Source organism: Quercus robur, chromosome 3, assembly GCF_932294415.1.
Source record: "Quercus robur chromosome 3, dhQueRobu3.1, whole genome shotgun sequence".
NCBI lineage: Eukaryota > Viridiplantae > Streptophyta > Magnoliopsida > Fagales > Fagaceae > Quercus > Quercus robur.
The window spans coordinates 68,190,573-68,216,255 of NC_065536.1; the positions used below are offsets into that span (position 1 = coordinate 68,190,573).

Sequence of the window (25,683 nt, forward strand, 5' to 3'; positions counted from 1 at the left end):
CGATATGAGAGAGAAAGAGGAATAAAAAAAGAATAAATCCATATGCCACACCCATTCCATACTGTGGCAAATTTGTGACTCTACTGTAGCATGTTGCATAAAATATAAGATATGACACATCTGATAAATGGGGTCAAATAGTGTTTGGTGTGCCAAATGTGCCAAATATTTAGCATTTGGCACATTTGCTATGGGTGCTCCTGCATAGTTTTTTTTTTTTATTTTAATTATCACTGCATGTTTGTTTTTTATGTCTACTATCAAAGGTACTTCTCTCTCTCTCTCATTTCTATATAATCTTGATCTTTTATTTGTTAAAATTTAGAAAAAATTAGAAATTGTGTTTGGCTTCATCTTGCTAGGTTCTTTTTTCATGAACATTGGTTTATATGTTGTGAGTTGGGCTAAAAACTAAAGACCTAGGAGAGATCAAACAAGATATAGTTGCTACATGAATATTTTAGAAAACAAGAGTGTTAACATATACAAAAACAAATTTGGACATATATAAACAATTATACCATGAATATGTTTGCTTTCCCCTACCCCCCCTTTATGTTATTTATTGATTAAGATCAACTACACATTTAGCTTCCTTAGTTTTTCACATTTTTTAAAATTGTATGGAAAGGAAAAATAGAAATCAATATATGTTTTGGAGAGAAATTTTTTTTGTAATAGTTGATTCTCATATAGGAGTTTAGTGATTATCAAAATATAAATTGTTATAACTTTGTTTAATAGTTCTTATGTGATAAAATGGAAACAAAGTTTGGATAAATTGCACACTTAACTTCTCCAAAAATGCAAAATAATGTTAGCTTTCATATGAAACCATCAAGATTCATTTTCATGTTCTAATAAAAATTATACATTTTCCATTTTCTAATTCTGTTGTGTTTTGATGCATATCTCACTCTATTATAATGTATGTCATATATAATAATTGAAAGTAAAGTTCAATAAGATTTGAAAAAAAAAAAAGTGTAGTGTGTTTCCTTGCCAAAAAAAATATGTATACAAAAAAAATCAAGATATAGACTTCTTTACTTAGATAAAATATATTATATATATTACTTATATATAGTTTCACAGAATATTAAAAAATAATAAATTATTCAAGTAATTCGTGTACAGCCTGTTCTAAAAAAAAAAAGAAAAAAGAAAAAAAAAAGGCCATCATAAATTAGTGAAGAGCGGGCTGTTTTGGAAACTTAATGGGCCTGGGCCGACCAAAACCCCAAAAAATAATGGGCCACAGGCCTCGTGTATCGGTCTTGAGAGTTGAAACTGCAGTCCAAGAGAGCTGCAAGCTGTCCTCACCGGTCTGGCGAGTTCTGTTCTGGATATCGCCGTGTATCGGAGATGATATGGCGGGCAGTGACTCGGAAGAACCGGCCATTCCTCAACATGACGACAATATCTCCGCATAATTTCGGCGATGATACTGCCGAACCGGTCTTCTCCATCTCCATCATCGAGGTTCGTCCATCTCTCTTTCTTAATTCTTTAATAGCAATTTAGAAAGAAAAAACAACAAATCGAGTACTAGATCCGGATGGAGAAAGTAGGTAACTAGCACTAAAATACTAACTATTTAGTTAGTAGTTAAGGTTTCAAAACTAATTTTTTTTCTAGCATCTCGAGACTTTTAAGCTCGATTTTGGCCAATAAATCGACCATCAAATGCTCGATTTCTAATGCTCGATTTCTATGCTCTGATTACTGCCGACGTGGCAAACTTTGCCACGTGGGAACACAGAAATCGAGTCTTAGAGACTCGATTTCTAAGTGTTATAACTAAACCACAACGTCAGGGAAGAAAGCAGAGAAAAAAAAAAAAAAAAAAAAAAAAAACCCAGAAGAGAGATCGCCCAGGCAGCGCGGCGCCTGGGTCTCGCGAGCCCAGGCAGCGCGCGGCCTGGGTCTCGCGAGACCCAGGCCGCGCGCGGCGCTGGGTCTTGCCTGGGCTCGCGAGACCCAGGCCGCGCGCGGCGCCTGGGTCTCGCCGATCTCTCTTCTGGGTTTTTTTTTTTTTTTTCTCTGCTTTCTTCCCTGACGTTGTGGTTGAGTTATTACACTTAGAAATCGAGTCTTAGAGACTCGATTTCTGTGTTCCCACGTGGCAAAGTTTGCCACGTCGGCAGTAATCAGAGCATAGAAATCGAGCATTTGATGGTCGATTTATTGGCCAAAATCGAGCTTAAAAGACTCGAGATGCTAGAAAAAAAATTAGTTTTGAAACCTTAACTACTAACTAAATAGTTAGTATTTTAGTACTAGTTACCTACTTTCTCCGATCCGGATTGGTGATGCGTTCTTTTGGGTGGGTTTATGTAGAAATTGGATTTTGGAGGTTTGATTCTCTGCGGCAGATGTCATTCATTCTTTGGTGAATTGCTGATGTGGCCACTTACAATTGGAGATGATGTTTAGATGGATGCCACGTATGTGAAAATTGGCCCAAGTGTTTAAAACTTTAAAAAGCCTAAAACCCTCAACACAAACTGCAAAACCTCTCAGTCTCAGACAGACAATGTCACAACAACCCGAAACGGAACGAGCGGTGCTCCTCCGCTGGTACGAGCTCCGTCTCCTACGCTGCACCCTCCCTTCATCTCCGCCGTCCGATTCTCCACCGCCGCCTCCTCAACCGCAGCCGTCCGATCATCATCGAATTCACTCTTCACTCCTCAACGACCTCCTCTCTTCAATCGAGGCCGGCGACTATCTCCGCGCCCTATCCTCCGACGCCGCCGCACTCGTCCTCCGACAACTCGCCGATGACGAGTCCTCCTCCTCCGCCGACCGAGTCTACTCCGAGTTGCTCCGTCGCGTCGAGTCCTTCCTTGTTTCAGAACCCGAAGACGACGAGGACAAGGCTTACAGAGCGTTGCTCGTGGTCAGCATCGCCGTCGCCGCGTTCCTCGCCTTCACTCAGTGCAACATGACCGGGTGAGTCAGTGAAAAAAATTGCAACTTTTTGAAATTTTGAATGACAAAAGATCGAACTTTTGAGTCTGTCTAATTGTGTGATTCAATTTTGGAATAATAGGCCTTTGAAGGAAATGGAAAAATGTCCATTGGCATTGAAGAAAGTGGGTGGTAAAGGTGAAGATGAGGAATTGGTGGAATGGGAAAACTGGGCTCGTAATCAGCTAATGGCTGCTGGCTCTGACTTGCTTGGAAAGTTCTCTAATCTTCAGGTTACTCTACTTCTGAATCTAATTCTAATTTGCTTCACAACTTCAACTATACTTATATGTGGGGTCTACCTACTATGTATAAGTACAATGAAGAAGGGGGATTTGAATCTTGAACGTCTCCATTGGAGACCCGCAAGGTGCCAATTTTAAGGTCATATTTGAATGGTTGGGACTTTGTACAATGCAATAGTAGATTGGATTGGAGAACAAACATTCAAACCGTTTTAAAGGAATCTCGTCCAACCTATTGCGTTATGTGGTCAATAAGATGATTATCTGTGGTGGTCAATTAAGTTATTCCAAAAAAAAAAAATAATGTCACATGATTAGTGGAAAATAATTTTCCATTTTCTTTCCTCCAGATCAATTTGGAGGAAAATTCTGCCCTAGATTGTAGGGGATGTCTAAATTTCCATTTTGTCATGGAAATATTTACTCTTTGTTACACCAATACTACCAAGCTGCTGTGCTTTTTAACTTGAATTTCTTACAACTGTTTGTAATTTTATGAATAACATCAACTTTATTTATGGAAGGTGAAATCTGTTGACTGGATAATGGTAACTTCTTTTTATTGGTAAATTACACATGAAGATAGTGAGTTTTGAACCTATGATCTCATTCTCTACTTATAATTGTTAGAGGAGGAGGTATCATTTGAGCTAGGGCTCATCGGAAATTGGGTAGTAGTATTGCCAATAGCCTTATAGCTTGATTGGCATCTCCTAGTGTGTTTCTAACAAAGACGTCTATGATTCAAATCCACCCCCCTAGCTATTGAATTCTCAAGAAAAGATAAAGAAAAAAAAAGGGTAGTAATATTTCATAACTATTATTATTGTCGTTGTTATTTTGAAATCTTAGACAAGTCTTTTTTGCTGTAATGTAGTATTTAGTTTTTGCTAAGATGTTGCTCACGAGGACAAGAGACTTGTTATTTGGAGAAAGTGTGTCTTCCACGTATGGAATTAGTAGCATCTCATGGTGGCTCGCTAGGTTCATATTTCTTCAACAGAGAATTTTGGATGAGCGGTCATCTTCCTTGTTTGATTTATTGCACGTCTATGTGGGCGAGACTCTACATCACTTTGACACTTTGGAAAAAGTGACGAGTTATTTTGGTTCAAGTTTACACAATGAAGATGCTTTAGCAATCATCTCGATGGTTCATTTAGAAGCTGGGATAATGGAATACAACTATGGAAGAGTTGATTCTTGCAGGTAAATTTCAATAGGGGAAGCTATTTTCTTTGATGAACTAATATGTGGTTTATTAAAAAAGGCCCAAAAAAGTAACTGGAGTCATGTTTATTTTAACTTGAAATAATGTTTGCACGATATTTATATTGTAAGATAATACAGAAGACTTCTTTTAATCTTCTTGTTAAGGAACCCTTGTCTTTAAATTTAAACACTTTACTTATCTTGTGACTTGTATTATTAGTTGATAAATGGGAAATTTATTTGTATGCCATGTAAGTTTGTATTGGAGACTGCATGCAATCCCTAATTTCTCTCTGAAGATGTGCTTCCAGTTGTTAGAACATCATTATGAGTTTAATGTGGAGGGATTATTACCCTAGGTATACTTGGCTGTCTTGAAATGGGATTTGGGTTTTTGATTATTCCTAGCTTCTCTTTATTTGCTGAGGTACGTATGTCATATCAGGCAACATTTTGAGTCAGCTGAAGTGGCAGCTGGGCTTCAGCTTTCTGTTACTGGGATTCTTGGCTTCCGTACTGTACATCAGGTAATTGAAGTACACATAGTTGAACTTTGCCAGAGATGCTTACTTCTTAGCTTTACAGATCATTCTTGGATATAGGTACAACCTAAGGCACAGAGTGTACTTGTTACCAACACAAGCTCATCCAACTATGCCAGTAATTGCCCCTTAGAAAGCTCTGGTATCCAGGCCCACAAGTCTAGTGTTGGAGAAGATAATTTGCATCTACATCAACCTGAAACCTCTGACATATTGATGACCCCAAAATTGTTAGTGGATAATGATGAAGGAAGTAGATTGCAAGGCATTCAAAATGGTGGTCCCGCTACAGCCCCTTTGAGGGGGATCCAACAGGCAGTGATTCTGGCCCGATGCCTTCTTATTGAAAAGAGCACTCCACACGGTGAAATGCAAGGTGAGTTCTAGACACAAACTTCTGGTACTAGTATCTGCTGCATCATGGTTGACATGATCAACGCAAAATAAACTATACTTTTACTGTATTTTCAAAATGCATGCTGTATCATTTCAAATTATTCCTTAACTGATATGAAAGATTGTATTAATAAACCAGACCGACTTAGATTTTTAGAAAGGGCAAAAAAATTGATTTTTGTCTTTGAACAGTTTGGGGAATGGAGGCTGAACTGCCTGTGGGTTCTCCTAAAAATGGCTTTCAATTTTTGAACACATTTTTTTAACCAAAAAAAAAAAATCTAGTTAATAAGAGTTTTAGAATTAAAAAAAGAAGAAGACATTGTTAGTAGTTCACTTGCCCATTAGTATCTTAAGTTAAAAATGAACAATGGAAGCCTGCAGCAAATAAATAGATCTGAAATTACATTGAAACATGATCCATCACGCCTTTCCTTCTTAGAGATCTACTTCAAAGCTGTTCACCACTGGGTCTAAGCAGTTAAAGTTCTATCTGCCACTGTAATGCTCAAACCAATCAGCACAACAGTTTCTGCTTCTATCATGGTCCTGACATATTTGTTTATTATCTTTTTTTTTTATAAGTATATTTTTTTCTTATCTATATGGCAAGGATCTCCTTTACTAGAGTTCCTTTTCCCCATTGCTGTTATTTTAATTATATTATAAAGTCGTTTTCTGAGTTGAGGCCCTCCTCTTTTGGTTATTCAACAGCCCTATTTCTGTTTCAGGATGGGATATGGCTCCATATATAGAGGCAATTGATTCTCAGCAGTTGTCATACTTCATTGTAAGTAGATAATTACTGCAATATGTATTTGCTCACATTGCATTTAATATTTTTATAAATGAGACCATTTATTTCTTCAATCATAAATCTGTTAAATGTTGAATCTTCTGATAAAAGTCATTGATAAGCCATTGCAATGGGCACCACAATCAAGTATAAGAAATTTGAAATTTGGTCAAGACTTCATTATAATTAGTTGGGGCTTTCTTATACTATAGGGGTTTGAGCCGTAACAGTTGGTTATGGGACTCGCCATGAGATTAATTTATGTAATGCTCCATATAGGGATGCGTGTTTTAACCAAGGTCATCTGGGTGTTAATGTCTTATAGATAACCAAGGTCATCTTGCATTCCTATTGAATTTTGATTCCTGCATGACTTGTTTAAAATTTTCCCCCTTTCAGATAAGGTGTTTCTGTGACATCTTACGTATTCGATGGGAATCGACTCGCAGTCGCACAAAGGAGCGTGCATTACTGATGATGGATAAACTGGTATGAGGTGCATCATTGTTATTATGTTATCTATATTTTCTTTAGGATATCCAGTTGTTTTTCCAACTGAATACTTTTTCCTTCCAAATTTTTGAACTGCTGCCTGCTCTTTAAATTTATAGGTTTCTTGTGCAAGTTTTCATTTCTTTTGGTAGGGAAGAAATATTAAAGAGCAAAGACACCCATGGCAAAGCTAGTAATCCCATATACTATTAACAAAGAAAAAAAGAAGAAACTTTCTAAGATAAATAGGCCATTTGATTTCCCTGAACTTATTAGATACTCAGCTACCTGGTTTGCTGTCCCAGATTATGGTGTCAAGGCTTTACGTATTGGAGTCATATGAGGATCCACCAACAAGTTGCATGTTTTCCTTCATTGCAATTCATGATGAGCTTCTTTGCTACTACTTGAAATCTCGCAGTTTTGTTATTTCAGGCCTTACAAATCATCTCACAGCTTTTGCTTCTGCTTCATAGACTTCCGTAATCTCTGATAATGTAGTTCTTGTTCTTCCTTAATTTAATAGTGTAACCCTGGAAGAGAGAGAGAGAGAGTGTGTGTGTGAGTGCGTGTGCAAACATATGTAGATACAAGGGTGTGGGTATGTACATGTGTATGTATATACTGACTTTGTACTCACCAGAGTCTGCACCCACTCAATGCTACCTGAGTAAGCATGAGGCCAAGTAAATATGATGTTGGATCTATTCAAATAAGTCCTTCCTATATGCTCAACATGCTTTATTTTTTGTCAATTTGCAGTGTGGATTATGCTGTTTATGTTATTGGTATTTGGCAGTCAGAGTTAGCCATTTTTACCATTAACGTCAGCAATGTTGTCCCTTACACTTAACTATATTTCATAAATTGCAAGGGGTTTGTCTTACCAAAGCCTGGTCTTAATTTTTCATGCAACTGTTCAATGGCATAAGCATCAAGAAAGTTTCACCATTGCTGTGTTTATATCTGTCAAACTATTTTTGTGTTTCTCTAAAAGTGAGCAACCAGTCCTTAAAAAAGAAAAAAAAAAAAAAAAAGGAAAAAAAATTGTGCAACTAGCATGCGAAACTCTGATCCTTATTGCCCATAGAGGGTTTAAAGATAAGATATTATTTATTATTTGGACAGGGACTTTTCTATAATTTATATTGGTGTGTGCTATGCAACTCATGATCAGTAAGCTAAGTGTATGCATGTGGGATTCACACGAGATAAGGGAGTGCACGTAAAAGCTCATAATAAGGGAAGCTCATTGAAGCATCTTTTCAGAACTATATATTTTTAGGTCATTGCTCATTAATTCCTACCTTGTTGGTTAATTAGGTATTGACTTAATAAAAAATGTTACTACTTACTAGATATCTGGTGTTTTTGTTGATTTCATGTGTTCTGAGGGTTGATTGATTGCTTTGATCTCCTCCTTTCTAGCTTCCCAATAGTCTTTTTTTGTTTTTTGGGAAAGTTCATCCTATGAGGCAATCTAATTTTTTAGCTTCAGTATATAAATAGTCCTCATTTATTTATCATTCTGTTATTATAAATCTCACAAAAAGATTCTGCACTATTACAGGTCCAGAGTGTCAGTGAGCCTTCTCCAGGAGTGGCACAACGAATTCCTTTTTGTTTTGGGGTTTATATCCCTACTATTCCTGCCTTGCGAAGGTACAAATTCACTTTCATTGTCTTTATACACTATAACCAACCCCCCCAAAAAAAAAATCATTTTTCTATTGAGCAGATCTATTCTTCTGTGTAATATTTCATACTAAAAGCTCTTTTTTTGCTAGATTTGCATGCACGGTTAACTTCTCTTGATTTTTTTTTCTTATCAATTTTAGGGAATATGGTGAACTTTTAGTGCGCTGTCATTTAATTGGCGAGGCAGTTAAAATTTTTGAGGATTTAGAGTTATGGGATAATCTTATATTTTGCTACCGGTATGTTCATACTTGACAGCCCTTTATCTAAGTCAATTTCCTTCATTAGTGTATTTTTCATACCTTGTTGCTGGGAGTCTCATGTGAGACTGAATATGTAAATCAGCTTATTGGAGAAGAAAGCAGCAGCTGTTGAACTCATCAAGAAACGACTATCTGAAATGCCTAATGACCCCAGGTTATGGTACGTAAGTTACGTGTCTTTTCCTTTCTTTCTCCTTTTAGTTGAATTAATTTTCAACCTCAGCTAATGCAATTGAAGTTTGAAATTTCCACTGGCATGTTATTTTGGAAGCAAATATTCTTTCTGATATATATCCTGATCTAAAATGGACAACTAATAAGCTCAAAGACGAGTTCTTTCTGATCTGTTTTGACTGAAATGAACTACATTTATGGCACAAAAATGTTAAAAAGGAAGACTATTTAATTATATATATTGACACATGTTGGGCCTTTTCTAAATAATATTGTGCTTTTTTTTTGCAAAGCTTGTTGTATCAAATCATATTTACATGCCTGCTAATATCATAGAGGACATGGTATTGGTTAACTTCATATGGTGATGTTGTACTTTTGCCTACAACATGAAAACTTGTATTCAGTTATTTGACTTCTTTCATTCTTGCATTTATGGTATATACATGTTTTTAAAGTTAAATTATGCAAAGAATTTCTGGTGAATGTCTTAGATGAAAATAATTCAAAAAAGACAAAATGCTAAAAAGCCTTGATGGCTAATCACTTGCACAAGAGTTGATGTGGTGTTGGCATCATCTTGAAGGTTTCCTAGCCATCTAAGTGCCCGTTTGTTTTAGCTTTCAGATGGCAAAAAATGCTTTTTGAAACCAAAAAAATAAATCAGGCGTTTGGTAATGTTTCAAAATGTGCTTTCTTAAAAATGCTGTGTTTTGAAATGCAAAGAATTCATCCAAAACGTGCGGATAGGTTTCTTGAGCTTTTGCAAACGCAAAAGCGCTTTTGATCAATATTACCGTTGGAAATGCAAGGAATGACCCAAATTACCCTCATCTCACTAACCACAAAATACACTGAAAACTGAAAAGACAAACATAGAAAATAATAGCTACAATATGCCGGAACCTCCACTGCCAATCTCACTCTCAACAACCCGATCTGAATCTTCCGACATGGCTGAGGTTGAGTAACGAGGAGGAGTTCTGATGCATCAATTTGACTTCAATTCCCATTTGGTTTTGGGGTTACGAAGAGAGGGAGGTATTGAAGATTTTTGGTGAAATTAAGAGAAATTACCTTAGGTGAATCTTCCCGATCTGAAATAAACTCCTTTAGAGATGAGGGAGCCTTACCTTTTTCCTATGGAGTTTTCCGGTGATCCTTTCTGGAAAATGATGGTGGAGGTGGTGCTATGAAGTGGGTACCATGGAAGGAGATGAGAGAGTGATAGAGAGGAGTGCTTATTGTATGGAGAGAATGAAAAAAATAAAAATAAAGGAAAGAAGCAAATGAGTGGCCGGCCAAGAGAGTAAGGATTCTTGTGAGATGTGTGGTTGAGGGGAGTGGGGTAGGTGGGGTCACACGTGTGGCTCCTTAAAATATTTGATTTTTTTTATTTGATTTTGATTTTGATTTTTATTTTTTCTCTTTACTCTTGAATTGAGCTGGGGCGTTACAAAAGGTGCAGGGTTGGCTCTTGTGGCTGAGGAAAAATGGAAGGAAAAAAGATTAAAGAAAAAGAAAAGGGAAATGGGTTGGGTCGGGTGTGGGGCAAGCTGCCAATAAATATATTAAAAGTATAGAATATATTTGAGTAACTTCAGTTCACAATATTGTGAAAATTTATTGTGAAAATGTTGCGGACATAACACTTTTTGAAAAGAGAAATGCTAAAGCCAAATACTTTTTTACAAAATCTTTTATTAAGAGAGTCATTTGTTATTAACATGAAGTAATTATTATTATTATTATTAAGAAGAAGTTGATACTAAGTATGAAATAAACTCCTTTATATATATATATATATATATATATACACACACATATTTTGTCCTTTTTGGTAATTTACCACTTAAATCACCACTTTTATAAGTGATAGCTAAACACTCAACTTTTTCAAAAAGTACTTTTTAACAATTTTTACCAAATACTCAACTTTTTCAAAAAGCCCAATTTCATATTGCATTTTTTGAAAACCCCACTTTTTCAAAAAGTTTAGTTTCAAAAAGCTGAACCAAACTCATCCTAAATATCTTATAAGGGTCTCGGTTAGATTATTGGATCAATTTGTTTTACATTTTGACTATATCTCTCTCTCTTTCTAATCTTTTAGTATCCCTAGCTATGATGCACATGCAAGAGTGCATAAAAATTGGAAACGTTCGTTAAAAATTGATAACAATATTTATTTTTTTGCGGTGGAGGTGGGCTGGAAGGAGTGGTAGTTTGAATAATTATAGATTATCCACATTTTAGATGTTTTTGGTCTCAGTTAGATTATTGGATCAATTCGTTTTACAATTTGACTATATCTTTCTCTCTTTCTAATCTTTTTGTATCCCTAGCTATGATGCACATGCAAGCCTGTGCCTGAAAAATTGGAAACGTTCATTAAAAACTACTGAATAAGCAATAACAATATATATTTTTTTTTTAGCGCGGCGGTGGGCTGAAAGGAGTGGTTTGAATAATTATAGATTATCTACATTCTAGATGTTTTTATGTAAGTTAGATGCTTTTTTTTTTTGGGAGTTTTTAAATTTGGGAAGTGAGTTATGGAAGAAGGTATTTAAGGGATTTATACAGAAAAAAATGCAGGTTATCTACCAAAGGTTGTCTTTTATTTGGGTCTGAAAGTGCCCAAAAGCAAAGCTTTGCCTGTCTCATTATGTGATTTTTAAAAAGTGCATATATTTGAGATTCTGTAAGGAAAAAAAATGTGTTAGGCTTATTCTTAAAATATGTGTATCATAAGCAAGAAGGTTGGTCCATTTGCTTATTACTTGGTTATTCATAGAAACATCAGCTTGCTTTCTTGTTTGTGTCAGTTTTATATATTCTTGTTCACTGCATCCATATCAGCTTATCTGTAAAAGACTTCTTCAGAGTTCTTTAAGAGTGGTATTTTCTGAATGCATTATTTTAGCCTTTTTAGGTGATGAGAGAATAAATAGGAAAACACAGGTGGAATTGGAATCTTATTGGTAATTACTTCTAAAACTTATTTCAATCAAGAGGGGTCTAAATTATTCTTATAGTGGTATTGATTATTGTTGCTTAATATTTTCTTTAGCAGTTGCTATTTGCATGACTCAAATAATGCTAAAACTGAAATAGCATGTTGTGACCTATATTTATTTATTAAAATTATCTCACTTGCTTAAAATTTATCTTTGGGTTTGCAAAATATATTTTACTTGCTTAAAAATGATTCCTAGGTGTTCATTGGGTGATGTTACAAATGATGATGCTTGCTACCAAAAAGCCCTGGAAGTTTCAAATGATAAGTCAGCTAGAGCTAAGGTGATTCCATTTCTTGCCATCAACCTTTTATCAGTATGCTTTTTATGTGGACTTTATGTTAATATTATCGAGTCTGGTTGTCAGCGATCCCTTGCTCGTAGTGCATACAATAGAGGGGACTATCAGACATCTAAAATCCTTTGGTAATTTTCCTCTAGTGGCTTCTACTATATTATTTCTGTTATTTAGTACTGATGATAATATGTGTACTTAATGGCTGATTTGGTTCTACAACAATTTTGTTGTGATTATTATGTTTCAGGGAATCTGCAATGGCCTTGAATTCTTTGTATCCAGATGGTTGGTTTGCCCTTGGGGCTGCTGCTTTGAAGGTGACTTATGTGATCTGCATTGTGTTAAATTCCCTATTTAAGGGATTTTTCCTTGCATTGAATTCTTCAATTTATCAGAAATTTTTGAATCTTTTGCTGAATAATTGTTACAGGCTAGAGATGTTCAGAAGGCTCTGGATGGATTTACTCGTGCTGTTCAACTTGATCCTGATAACGGGGAGGCTTGGAACAATATTGCTTGCTTGTATGCACCCTTTGCTACGAGTCATCTTGCATTATTTCCATCCTGAAATATACTGCCTTTTGTTTTCTCATCTCAATAAGTGCTAATATCTTTTATTGAACTTTTACATAAAATTTTCTACTTCAATCAGAAAGCCTTTTTTTTTTTGAAAAATTATAATGGACTCCCTCCTTGTTTGGAATATTACAATGGCCTTTGCTGTCACAACAAAAGGGTCAATGGTGTCAATAACAGGATTTTTATTATCTAAAGATGAAACAGTACTATTTTTTTGCCTTCTTTTACTCAAAAGGATAGTATACTTGCTAGTGCATAGTCTAGCTTATAAAACAGGAATGGGGGTTATTGTAATGTCAAAAAACCTCACGAGAGATCGAGGTAACTTACCTTTTTTTTTTTTCATGGGGGCTTCCTCCTAATTATTTATCTTATTTTTGTCTTTGTTTCAAGAGATTTATTAAATGCATATACTTTTCAACAAATATTTTTAAATTGCATATAAAATCTAAATTGCTGAAATTGCTAAGAGCTGGATTCTTAGTTTTATCCACCGCATAGCCTCTAAAATCCTGACACCTAACCTTTCTTTACAGATTAGTTGGTTCAGTGTCTGCTCTTAGATTGGAATCTAGCATTTGGTGGTTAGGATTTAAGACACTATGGGGTGGATAATATTAAATATCCAGCTCTAAAATCTCATTTTGGCTTGGTTGTCTTTTATTTCATTACTTTCTTGATAAAGTAATTGTCTTATTTTTTTTTTCACGGTTGAACATTTTACCAGTGCAATAATGAATTCAGTTACTTATCAAAAAATAATAAATTTAGTTTGAACTATGTGTTTAAGCCATAAGTTGAGTCAATTCTGTAGGGGCTTCATTAGGATTTTTAGAGATGTGATGGAAACAAGAATACCATAGGTATCAGGAACAAAGGTTTTGTTTCAAGGCTTTGAGATGGTGGAAGCAAGGAAATGAGGGTTTTTTCCATTCATTTATAGAAAATAAGTTGATTATTTGTTTTTGTTGAAACACAGTCTCCTTTGTGGCAAATTATTATATGCAATTGTTTTACCTTGAGATACTGGCAAGTCATTTTATATGTGCTTTGCATTACATGTTAATTAGTGTCCCTCACTTCCTCTTAACAACATGAAATACTAAAGGTTATGTTTTGAATGAAGACTAATTTTAGTCATTTTATATTTTTTCATAACTGAAAGTCATTTGTGATTAGTTGTGATTCAAGAATTAATATTGTGAATACTTGTTTGTCGTTTAATTCCTCTAACTGGCTTTAATAAATTATATGCATGCCTTTATATTTTTTTTAGAGGATAAATTTTTGCAACTTACCAATTATGCAGGCATATGATCAACAAGAGGAGCAAAGAGTCTTTCATTGCATTTAAAGAAGCTCTTAAGTTCAAGTTTCGTCTTTCTTCCCTTTATTATAATGATGTTTCTGCACACACTCATGCGTACACATTTCTAATTTTTGGATTTGCAAACATATGAATATGTGGTGACCAAACGTGACTTGGTGACAGGCGAGATAGCTGGCAGTTGTGGGAGAATTACTGTCATGTTGCTTTGGATGTGGGAAATGTTGATCAGGTAAGTGCTTTCTTTTAGCAAAGTAGTGCATTCTTCTAAGTCTTCCTTTGGAGGCTTCATGTGATACAGCCCTTAACAAGGGGGTAATTTGTCAGGCCATAATATGAAGGATTCTAGTCGGCACACTGAAACATTGTGCTAGTTAAGTATACAAACCTGACCTAAACATTGTGCTAGTTAAGTATACAAACCTGACCTATGGTTCATTCTCGCAGCTTAGCTCAAGCTCTTTTTTTGAATGGTCTACATCCTTAAACTACATGGAACCACCCTCTCTGCTTGAGATGACCCTGTTAAACAATTATGCTAGGTTTGCAAATTATGTTTATCCGAATTTATATGTTCAACCTGATGTTGTTAGTTCGGTGGCAGTTAATATTGCTTACCCGGAAGCTATCTCCCTCTGATAAGTAATAGAAATAACTCCATCAAGCAAAGAATTTGGGAGGACATAAATGAATTGATTTAAGGGTTACCAAATGAAGAAAGATTTTCAATGGGAGACCACCTAAATGGTCTTTTTGGAAAAGATAGTAGGGGGTTTTGAAAGAGTTCATGGATGCTAGAGATATGGAGTAAATTGATGGATGAGCTCACTAAATTGATTCAAGTTGAAGTTCATTGGTGTATGCTTTTTGCACGTGATATAGTTTTAGTAAATGAAACTGTATGTGAAGTTAATGTTAAGTTAGAAATTTGCAGAGATGGTTTGCACTCTAAAGCCTTTTGGCTAAGTAGGACTAAAATAGAGTATGTATAATATAAATTTAGTAAAAGAAGAAACAAAGATGAATGGATGAAGTGATTGAAGAGGATGTGAATCATATGAGTGCAAGGTGGATAAAGTGGAGAAACATATCGGGAGTAGACTGTTATACGACCATTTGTACTCTATAGTATTGAATGTTGGAATATTAAAAAGTAACTTGTTTCTAGCTGAAATGATAATATTATAATTAGTATTTGATATGAGGAAATTAACTGAAAGATATGGGTGACCCTTAGTGATGAGAAGATGAGGAAGAGTCGCATGAGATGGTTTAGTCATGTATAAAGAAGAACGATTAATGTACCAGTGAGAAAGATTGAGTTGATTCAAGTTGTGGGAATGGAAAAAAAAGGTAGAGGAAAACCTAAAATAACATTAATAGTAGTACAAAATGACATCAATTAAAGAGGTAATAGAGAGTATGACTTTGGATAGAATCAAGTGACAGAAAGGAATTCATGTGGCTGACCTTTCCTAGTTTGTTGAAGATCACTAGTCAAAATATTTTGGGAATAAGGCTTGGTTGTTATATTAAAATAACATGACTGGGCATAGTTACAAGTCTGCTTGACTTTGGGAAAAAAGGATTTAACTATTCTTTAAAAAGATATAAAATTCTATGATGTTGGAATGTGGTTTGATGGAAAACCAATAATTAAAGGCTTCATCTTCAATACAATTTTCTCACTTTCTATCAGATGGACTAGCTTAGGCCTTTCAATTATTGGGCCTTTTTTCATATTTATTTGTCCTTTTCATAGTTGTTACATGTGAAAATGCTTGTGTAGGCCATGAAGTCGATATAGAAATTTTATTTTATTTATTTATTTATTTTATGGTGGCATCATTCTAATTGTCTATATGTCCTTGTTTTTCATTTATATATTGGCTCTTTCAGGCTCTGGAAGCTATACAGAAGGTTTCGGACATGACTAGTAATAAAAGAATTGACATTGAATTATTAAAGAGGATTATGATAGAGGTGGAAAGAAGGGCTTCAACTCATCATTCTGGATCTCCTGTGATGACCAATGACGATAATTTTACTGATCAAGAATGTCCGGCTGATTCTCAAATAGACCGTCTTAATGAGTCAACAAATGCAGAGCCTGCGGAGAGAAGGTCAAGGGAAACTGAGCATTTGGAGATTCTTGGGAAAGTTCTACAGCGGGTATTCAAATACTTTCATGATTATCATCTGGTCTTGCTTTTTCTTCAGTACCAATTGTGTAGTCCTCTCTCTGCCTACTTGCACTTGTGTTTACTGTCATATATTTTGGAGTTTTTGTTTTGTTTTTCTTCTAAATGTATAGGCACATGATGCATATGTGGCCATTCTTGAATCAAGTCAGTGCACCAATTGATCATTGCCATGCTAAAATGAACGCATATTAGTGCATATAGCTATTGATCTATGCTTATTTGTGCTGTGGCTATTCTATTTGTAATCTAACATTCCATTTGTTTTGGTGGAAATTTCTTTATTTTCTGGTGTTGATATGGCGCACTATGAAAGGCAATGGAAATTATTTTCCGTGGTCAACAGAAAATGAGCTGTTTAGGGTGGTAAATGTTTCCTCTTTTCGAAGGTGGAAAACATTTTTTTGGGCTAACTTGAGTCGTGGAAACTTAGATGCACCTCACACCAACAGTAACAATCTCTTCCTTCTCTCTCTCTCTCTCTCTCTCTCTCTCTCTCTCTCTCATCCCTGTAAACACCATACACCCACCCCACACATGACCCCAATTCCTAACCCACAGCTGCCTGTCTGCAAGTGCCACATCTCCTCTCCACACCCACCCTGTTACATTCACTGGCTAAAACCATGGCACCCATCACTCATTCCTTCACATCACTGTCATCCTATGATGATGCTCCCTAGGAAAGGAGGTCAAAAAAAAAAAAAAAAAAAAAAGATGTAATTGGTGAGAGGTGAACGAGAGAGAGAAGGGAAAACAAAAAAAAAACAAAAAAAAGAGAAAGATAAGGATGTACAGTAGGTATTGAAAGAGAAAAAGGTTGGAAAAAAGAAAAAAAGAAGAAGAGGAGAATGAAATAGAAAAGAGAGAAGATATGATAGGGTGAACATGTGATTTAAAAGAAAGAGAGAAGATAAGGAGGGATGAATGGGCGGAAAAGGATAATAATAGGTGGGTAAGGGGGGGAAAAAGAGAAATAAAAATGGGTTTGGGAAATTTATTTGTTTTTAAAATGATTTCCATAAGAAAGTTGTAAATATGTAGAGAATGATTATTATTAGCTTTATTTGTTGTTATGACTTTTATGTTTGTGAACTAGTAAATGTGTACATAAAAAAAGGTTGATTTTCTAGTTGCTCTAAACAATATTCATGTTGTGAATGAAAGTGTTTGTTTCTATAATTATATGGAAACTGAAATATTAACGATTTTCTGTACAAGCCAAGCATTGCAAAATGTTTTTGGATCATTTACAGGGTTGTGACCAAACACTGGAAACCAAGTAATTTTTCTAGAAATTGTATTTCTATTTATCGAAACAAATGGAGCGTAACTTGTTCAATAACTTATTTTATACTTTTTGGGATTTTTTATGAAAAAAAATCTTTGGTTTTGTTCTTGTAGTGCTCCCTTGGGAACTGAAATATTAATGATTTTTGTGTGACCCAAACAGCACATTGTTTTTCAGATCATTTCCAAGGTTTTGAGCAAACTCAGGAAACCAATTAATTTTTGTAGAAATTGTATTCTTTCCATAAAAACAAATGGAGTGTTACTTGTTCAATAACTGATTAATCTCATATCTGGGGTTTTACACAATGTATTTCAATTTTGCTTTCCTACAATATGTTAGCTTTAGCTCTTGAGCTTTTTTTATTTTTTCATGTCCAGAGTGTTCATCATCATGAACACGATATTCATTTTATTCAATAAAAGTTTTATTACCTAAAAAAAAAAAAACCTTGTTCAATAGTTGATTCTATATGTTTTGGGATTTTAATAAAAAAAAACTTTGGTTTTGTTCTTGTGGTGATCCCTTGGTTTCATTCTTGTGGTTCTTGTAACGAGGATCAGCACGGCTTCTCATTATATATTTTTAATTGAGTATTTCTCTTTCTGATATAGATGGTTCGAAATGACGGAAGAGCAGATATCTGGGGCTTATATGCAAGGTGGCACAAAATCAAAGGAGATTTGACAATGTGCTCTGAAGCCCTCTTAAAGCAAGTTAGATCATATCAGGTATCACTGGCAATGACTAGTACATCCTTTTTCTGATGGAAAAAAGAAGCTTTGTTTGATTAATTTTAGTGCAATTCACTGTTTTTCCCCCTTTTGGTTAGTGTGCCCTTTCTGAAAACTGTTCTTAGTATGCTATACATTTAAAGAGGAATAAATGAACAGATTATCTATTTAGTCTTATCAAATAATTTGTGAAGGACATTTCCTAGATTTATAGAGTTATGAGAAAGGAGCACCACAGGTGCCTATATCATGTACTTCTAATAATATAATTTTGAATTATGAAGTCTTAAATTGTTTTGGTTAATATATTTGATATTTGTTTATTTTTTTTTGATGTACTAGATAGGTTTTTATTAAAACATTGCTAGTCTTATGTCAGTTATGTGTCATGCTCTGATCATTGTTTCTATTGTGCCAAACTTAAATTCATAATGCTCATGTCAAACTCAGATTTATGACCCCTAAAATATTGTCATCGTACCACCTGTGGCAAACTAGAATCATCCTGTGGGGGGAAGATTTGTAATATGATTCTGTGGGAGTTTGTTAATTGTGCATCAAATAGGGTTTTGGCTTGGATCTTTGGTTACAGTGAACTAGACTATGATCCCATAGAGCTTTTCTTTCTTGCCTTCTATATGTTAAGTATAGAGGAGACTGATGCATCCATGGAAGAGATTGTTTGTTACTACTTCGTAAATTCACCTTTTTCGAGATTTGTTTATGGAATGCACTTGTGAAGTCCAATTGAAATAAAATTCGTGATTTTAAAGGTCTAATTATCTGTGTCTTAGGTTAAAATATTTTTTAATTGTCCCAGCCACCTTAAAAAACATTTGGATTCAAGTGCAAAATTGTAATTTTGGCAATCCCTATGAAGTAAGGGCATTTTGGTAGTTTAGTTGAGTCTAGAATTTTCTAGGTTGTCCTAAGTATTAAAGGTTTTATGTTTTTAGAGTCCAATTTAGTCTCTTATCTGATTTTCAGTTTACTAATTCAAACTACTACTCTAGTCCAAGAAAGAATCAGTATATTTATTTGTGCTCAATGTACTTGAAAATGGATGGAGTTGATTTATAAAAATATCGAGTGTTTTGAGCATTGAGTGATGTTGACCTTCGTATGTTCTCCCATTCTCTTCTCTTTCTTGTGGTATTGTTTAAGCCGTTTCTTTACCTATCAAAACCTTAAAACCCTACATACTTCTCTCAAATAGATGTAAGAAAAAGTCTAATCATATCATACCATAATCATATAATCCTTTTTTAAACAATTCTAAACTCTAGATTAATAAAATCCTCCTAGCACTAAACCTGCCACAAGTACATGCAGACAAATCCCCAATTTGCCCTATGGCAATTTGGTATCAAAGATACCAAAGCCAGGTTCCTACCACTAGTTCTTTGCTGTAATTTTCCTCCCCAACCACCTGACAAATCTTCTCATCCAAGATAATGCTGACTAATGCAGAATTAGAGTCCAAGTTTAGGACTCCTCAATACTATTACGAAACAAAGAAGGATTTAAACCAGTTCTGTGAAAGGGAGTGTTCCATGCAAGAAACTTTGAGTAATCTGACAGTTGCTATTTGACAAAATAACTTGCTAGAACAGTAGTTGATTAAGAACTTAGATATTCTAAGTTAACCCATGTTTGTCCCCACCTTGTCTGCAAACATTGTACCCGTTATCCCTTTGAAAATTGATGGATATGGCTATACCAATTTGCTATCACAGAAACCTCAATCAAGTGTTGGTTCAATGCATCAATGTGTTATATTGAAGAGCAAAATCCAGCCTTTCAATTCACATTTCCAATTCCAAGAACAACCAAAGGAATACCTTGCAAGGATAATGGAGACCGCAACGGAACAAGTTGAGCATAAGGTTGATCATGGTAAAGTCAAGACCGAGGAAGATATTGATATTATTGCTTATGTCAATTCTAGGACTGTAAGTTGAGAAGTCCTCTAGTCATTGATTTTATCATTCCAAATGAATTTAGTGTGATAGTGGGCAAAACAAATCATTATTCTTAATGCTTTCAAAGGTGATTGAAGATTTGGTGCAAGTTTCAAGTTCAAAGGCTGTTATACTTCAACACTAAAACTCAAAGCTGAGTTTTTCCTAGCTGGGGGGGAATGCTAAAAAATATTCAAGATTTATGTTATGGGACCCACACGTGAAGTCCAATTGAAGTAAAAGTCATGACATTTTAAAGTTCTTGTTTTATGTGTCCTCGGGTTAAAATAGTCTTAATTTGGCTTTTTATATAATAAGTTACAATCAATTTTGTATTCAAAAGCAAATTTATAATTTCTAATATCTTTGGGGGTTAAGCTTATATTGATGGTTTATTTGAATGTGGAATTTCTTAGGTTTTATGTTTTTTTTTTTTTTTTTTTTTTTTTTTAAATTCCAAGTTAGTCTTTTATCAGATTTTTAGTTTACTAGTCAATGGAGTCTTATTACTTCTAGTACAACAAAGAGTCCTTACATATATTTGTGCTCAATGTACTCGAAGATGGATGGAGTTGATAATAAAAATATTGAGTGTTTTTGAGCATTAATGCATCTTGACTTTTGTGTGATGTTCTTCATTTCTCTCATCTTTTTCCCTTCTCTTTCTTTTGGTTCTATTCATACTATCCTAAATACCATTAAATTTATTTTCTTCCTTCTTCCTTACAACTACAATTCAAGTCCCTTTCTTTACCTATCAAAACCCCAAATGTAATTCTACCAAATAGCCATTAAACAACTCATCAAGCCAGCTTTTAATTCCTTTGTACTCCATAGCCCTTTCTTCAATAACTCTAAAGCCTAGATCCATAAATTCTCCAAATTCTAAACCCACCACAAGCACACATAGACAAATTCCCCACTAGGGACTTAGCTTAAACTCTGGTTCATGTCAACAAGAATTTCTGTGCATGAAACTCTTATTTTGGCCATGAGATGCTTTCTGTGATTGCCAGTAAGGGGCTCAGTATGTTTTTTTTTCCCTTTGATTGGTGGTGGATATTATAGTTTCCTTTCTCTGCATCAAATTTTACTTTAGACGAGAAAGCTATAATCACATTATTAACACATTATTCTCTCTCTCTCTCTCAGGGATCTGATTTATGGAAAGATAGAGATCGTTTTAAAAGTTTTGCACAAGCCTCCTTGGACCTTTGCAAGGTGTACATGGAAATTTCTTCATCTACTGGTAGCCGTCCGGAACTCCTTGCAGCTGAGATGCATCTAAAGAACATAATTAAACAGGCAAGATGTTTATATTTTGATGTTTGAGAACACCTTTTCATATATGTGTGTGTGTGTGTGTGTTAATTTGATAATTACGATGGTGGATGGGAAATTTGAACCCAGGATGTATCCGTTGGAAACATCAAGAGGTGCCAATTGAGTTACAAAGCTCTAAGCAAGAAAACCTTACTTTGGAACACTGTTCTATATTTCTTTTTATCTTACTAAATTGTATGTAGAACTCAAAATTAGCTTAGCTGCTATGCTGGTGTAACCATTTTTGCATGACAATATGTAGGTCAGATTGCCTTTTAATTTGTCAATCATTTTGTAAAGTTGGATTTATAAGATTCATTTATGAAATCACAGGCGGAGAGCTTCTCAGACACAGAAGAATTTAGAGGTCTTCAGGCTTGCCTTGATGAAGTGAAGATGAAGCTCCAATCGAGTCCTGTGCCTACCTAAAATTATTGATGATGCCCCTTGGATATGTTATTTACCTTCTTAACACAAGGTTGGACCTACTGTTACAACATCTTGGTTCATACCATTGTCCAAGGTATGAACATGAAATTTTTTGATAGTGGCAGCTTCTTCCTGTCTTTTGTCTTAAAGCGGCACAGATGCTTATCTTTATGATGAATTACCTTCCATAGTTACCATGATAGCTTAAAGTTATATAAATAAGAGAAAATGTTGCTTTAGTATGTTGGCTCTTTTTCCCCCTAGAAAAAAAGATCCATCACTGACCCCAAATTTTTGGACTAAGTCTTGGTTGTTATAATCGGGTTTCTTGATATGATCTAAAAATTTGATGTGGCCTCTTTGTGTTATCGAATTTAATGCAAAGAAATAACTATGTTACGTGCATGGGTGACATTGAACTCTAGCTCAAATGACAACCCTTCTTGTAAGAGCAAAGTGGAGGTTAAGGTTGTAGGTTTGAGGCCCACTGAGTACATGTATAATTTACTGATTAAAAAAAAATTGTTTCATGCATGTTTGATATACAGGGATGGGTCCTTTCCTGATTTTGCACTTTGTCCTCTTTTTATTTGCAGGGATATTGGAGTTTAGAATGCAAGCCTTTTTGAGGGACATTTGTAGGGTGGCAAAGAATACTACATGATACAGCCAAATTTTTTATATAATAATTGATTCTTTTGCTTCCCAAAGAGAAGTGTAGATGAATGGATGAATGCCTACAATTGATTTTACTCATGAATTAAACGGTTGACCATCGGATTGATCACTTCTGTGTATCTCTTAGCTTTACCAGCCCCGGGGATGGGGGAAGAGAAGAAGAAGAAGAAGAAATCGTGGAGTTCAGCCATTGTTGTATCTATATTTAAGTGTTTGATAATGGACAGCAGCTGCACTTCGATAATAGTCCCTAGGAAATTAAATGAAGTTTAAAATAATTGTAAAAAAGTGTGGTTCTGAAACCACCTGACTATTTAATTTATGAGATGTGCTTTTCCTAAGATTTTTTTTTTAATTAAAAAAAAATTGTTTTTACCTTGATAGGCCAGATTGGGATGTCTTTTACTAATAGAAAGGAGAAAGATGGATTACTTAGTTGTCAATATTGTTGCTGTCAGAATAAACATCTTACTGTCTACTAGCACCATCATAATTCTACCACCACATCAACCTTCGGCTCTTGCATTTCCAGTGTTGAGTTTGAAAAATATAAGGGGGATTGGAAATGAATGAAATATATTCAAATGGAAAAGAATTGCACAAGGTATTTTGTAAGTTGGATACGTTAGCTATCTCAGAAGATCCATTGAAATATAAATATTTAGGAAACGGCAATGCATGTGAATTATATAGAAAAAAATTAATTAAAGGTTGAACTACGAAACCTATAATTAATAGGTTAGAATCCAAATATATATATATATATATAAAATCTAAAACTTAGTATTTATTGTTGCTATGTTCCTGTTGAGCCATATCAATGGTCATATTATCCACCCATTTCTAACAATCTCTCTTTTTCTTTTTCTTTTTTTGATTTTTTTTTTCTTATTAATTTCCCAACTTAATGTTATATTTTCTCTCCATTTTACCTTTTCATCTCTCTACTACTATCTTAATATTACTTTTACTCTATCCCTTTTATCTTCTTTTATTTTTGGCTTTTATTATTTCCCTTCTCTTACTATAAATTTACAATTCTCTATTTCATTCCATACATAGTTTTCTTATTCCCCTCCTTTGGAGAGCTCTTTGTTTAGAGAAGGGATGGTTCTTAATAACGATTCATTGTCCTCCATGTAAAAGTTGTGAGAAGCAATAAGCCATCTTTTTGATTATCTAATCTCTACTTATGCATGGGTTATTTCAAGGAAAGGTCTTCATTTAGGTCAGGGTATATCCATGACACTAACAATGGTTTTTCTTTTAATCAACCGTTCTGTCAAGAAATAGTATCAACAATTTTGAATTTTCACAAAAACAAATATATATATATATATATATAGTGAATCCTTATGACGTTCGTATACTTCATTATGTGATTCATTTTATTCTTATTTTTGAAGGAAAAATGTGTGTTCAATCAATATTGTGGGAGAGTTGCATTGACGTTTATTTATTTTTGTTTTTGTTTTTTGCTCCTTTGAGTTTAGATCTTAGGGGAAAGTTGTTGAAGGTAATTAGGTAAGGTAAAACGGGCTAGGTGGGAGAGGTTAGCCATCCCCTAAGAACAGGCATTAAACTAGTTAGGTGAGAGACTTAGATACTCTTCTTGGAAGCCATACAACAATGAGAGTCCGTTGCCTCTCGCCATTGAGTTAAAGGACACTCCATCTACCATAGGTGGGTAGCTCTCTATATCAAATGATTTGGTTAAAAAAGGATTGGGGTCTCCCCACAGATCAATTAAAAAAAAAAGGACTAGGTTAGCGGAAACTAAGGCTAGATGTGTACAAAAATTCTTTATGGGCTGGGATTTGGTTTTAGCCCATGGGAGTCCAAAAGGACTTTGAGAAGAATCTGGGCCCAAATTTAAGCATGGCCCATATGATGCATGGTTTGCCCAATCCAAATGCGGAGGTGAACTGACTTAAGTTCTTCCAGCCTTGTCCAACATGCATGCCACTTCCACCTCTTATTACAAAGCTTGTCTTAATTAAGAAAATACATATTACATAGCAGTGCCAGTGTTGTACTTTTACACCATGATTGATGATTCCTATCTCACTTCTGGACTGTGTGGCTAATCATATCTCATTCCATTTCAAATATAAAATTATCAATCTTCTAAAGTCTTCCTTCACATTTTCAATTGAGACTTGGACATAGAATCATGATTCTTTTTTTTTTTCCTTTTGTCTCAACAATTTAATCATATGATTAGAATAGCATATTTTATGTGAATAATCATCAATCACTAGGTCAGCATTGGATTGGATATATATTGTTGCAAAGAAAAGTAAATAAAGTTAAAAAAGAGGTAAAAAAAGGAAAGAAAAGAAGCAAAAAGGGGTTTATGCCCTCAGTGAAAATAACTAATAAAGTCATTACCTGGTTACTCAATTGGTTAATAACATTCTCATGCCGGCCATGTTGGGTTATCCTGTATGCTTGTCTCGTAAAAACCCCATTTTCAGTGTCAATTCCACATTGATTGTGCTTTTGGGTAGAATGTCAAGGTGGAAGTTGGTATGTCCCCTTTTTGTGATGGATGCTGCTTCAGCATTCCTTATAGAATATTAGCATCTGCACGGACATAACTCCTACCCTTAAATTAGTGCACGAAAAAAAATACTCTCCATTTGCCTCGTAGTGGAGAGGCTATATATATATATATATATATATATTAATTTAATTTTTACGACTTTCAAGATATATATGAAGTCACGCCATTTAAAAATCTATTTTATCATAGAAAAACTTTTGAGATTTGTTAACTGCCAAATCCTTATCATGAACTATATTATTTACATTTTTTTTTTTTTTTTTTGAAATGAGAAGATCATGATTTGGCTACATTAGGAGTATGCAAAACACCTGAGGGACTTGATCAAGCAAGTTTTAGTCGGTTTCGGCTCCCATTGTATGTTAAAACTTAAAACTAACAAATAAAAACTCATCGGGTTGAATGTTGAGTTTCTCATATGAATGTGATACAAACTCAAACTCTTCATTGTTTTCAATATACTTTGCCCAATCTCCTTTCTAGTT

At 34.7% G+C, this 25,683-nt stretch overlaps 1 protein-coding gene across 4 annotated transcripts; it reads left to right on the forward strand.

Moving 5' to 3' along the window:
- The first annotated feature begins 1,308 nt into the window (after positions 1 to 1,308).
- Positions 1,309 to 23,075, forward strand: LOC126719066 (uncharacterized). Of its 4 annotated transcripts, XM_050421617.1 has the most exons (23): positions 1,312 to 1,482; positions 2,341 to 2,955; positions 3,056 to 3,206; positions 4,096 to 4,427; positions 4,876 to 4,957; positions 5,033 to 5,348; positions 6,100 to 6,158; positions 6,564 to 6,653; positions 8,227 to 8,318; positions 8,495 to 8,593; positions 8,700 to 8,777; positions 12,010 to 12,094; positions 12,179 to 12,237; positions 12,357 to 12,426; positions 12,540 to 12,631; positions 13,998 to 14,060; positions 14,181 to 14,247; positions 15,915 to 16,187; positions 18,122 to 18,238; positions 21,355 to 21,507; positions 21,859 to 21,953; positions 22,031 to 22,048; positions 22,551 to 23,075. In XM_050421617.1, the coding sequence occupies exons 2-23, from the start codon at positions 2,537 to 2,539 to the stop codon at positions 22,564 to 22,566; spliced, it is 2,826 nt and encodes a 941-aa protein (XP_050277574.1). In that variant the 5' UTR covers positions 1,312 to 1,482; positions 2,341 to 2,536; the 3' UTR covers positions 22,567 to 23,075. The 4 variants fall into 4 exon arrangements, with proteins under 4 accessions (XP_050277576.1, XP_050277577.1, XP_050277574.1 ...); XM_050421620.1 differs by lacking the exon at positions 6,564 to 6,653 and having other exon boundaries at positions 1,311 to 1,482; XM_050421618.1 differs by lacking the exon at positions 22,031 to 22,048 and having other exon boundaries at positions 1,313 to 1,482; positions 21,859 to 22,003.
- The last annotated feature ends 2,608 nt before the right edge of the window (positions 23,076 to 25,683 follow it).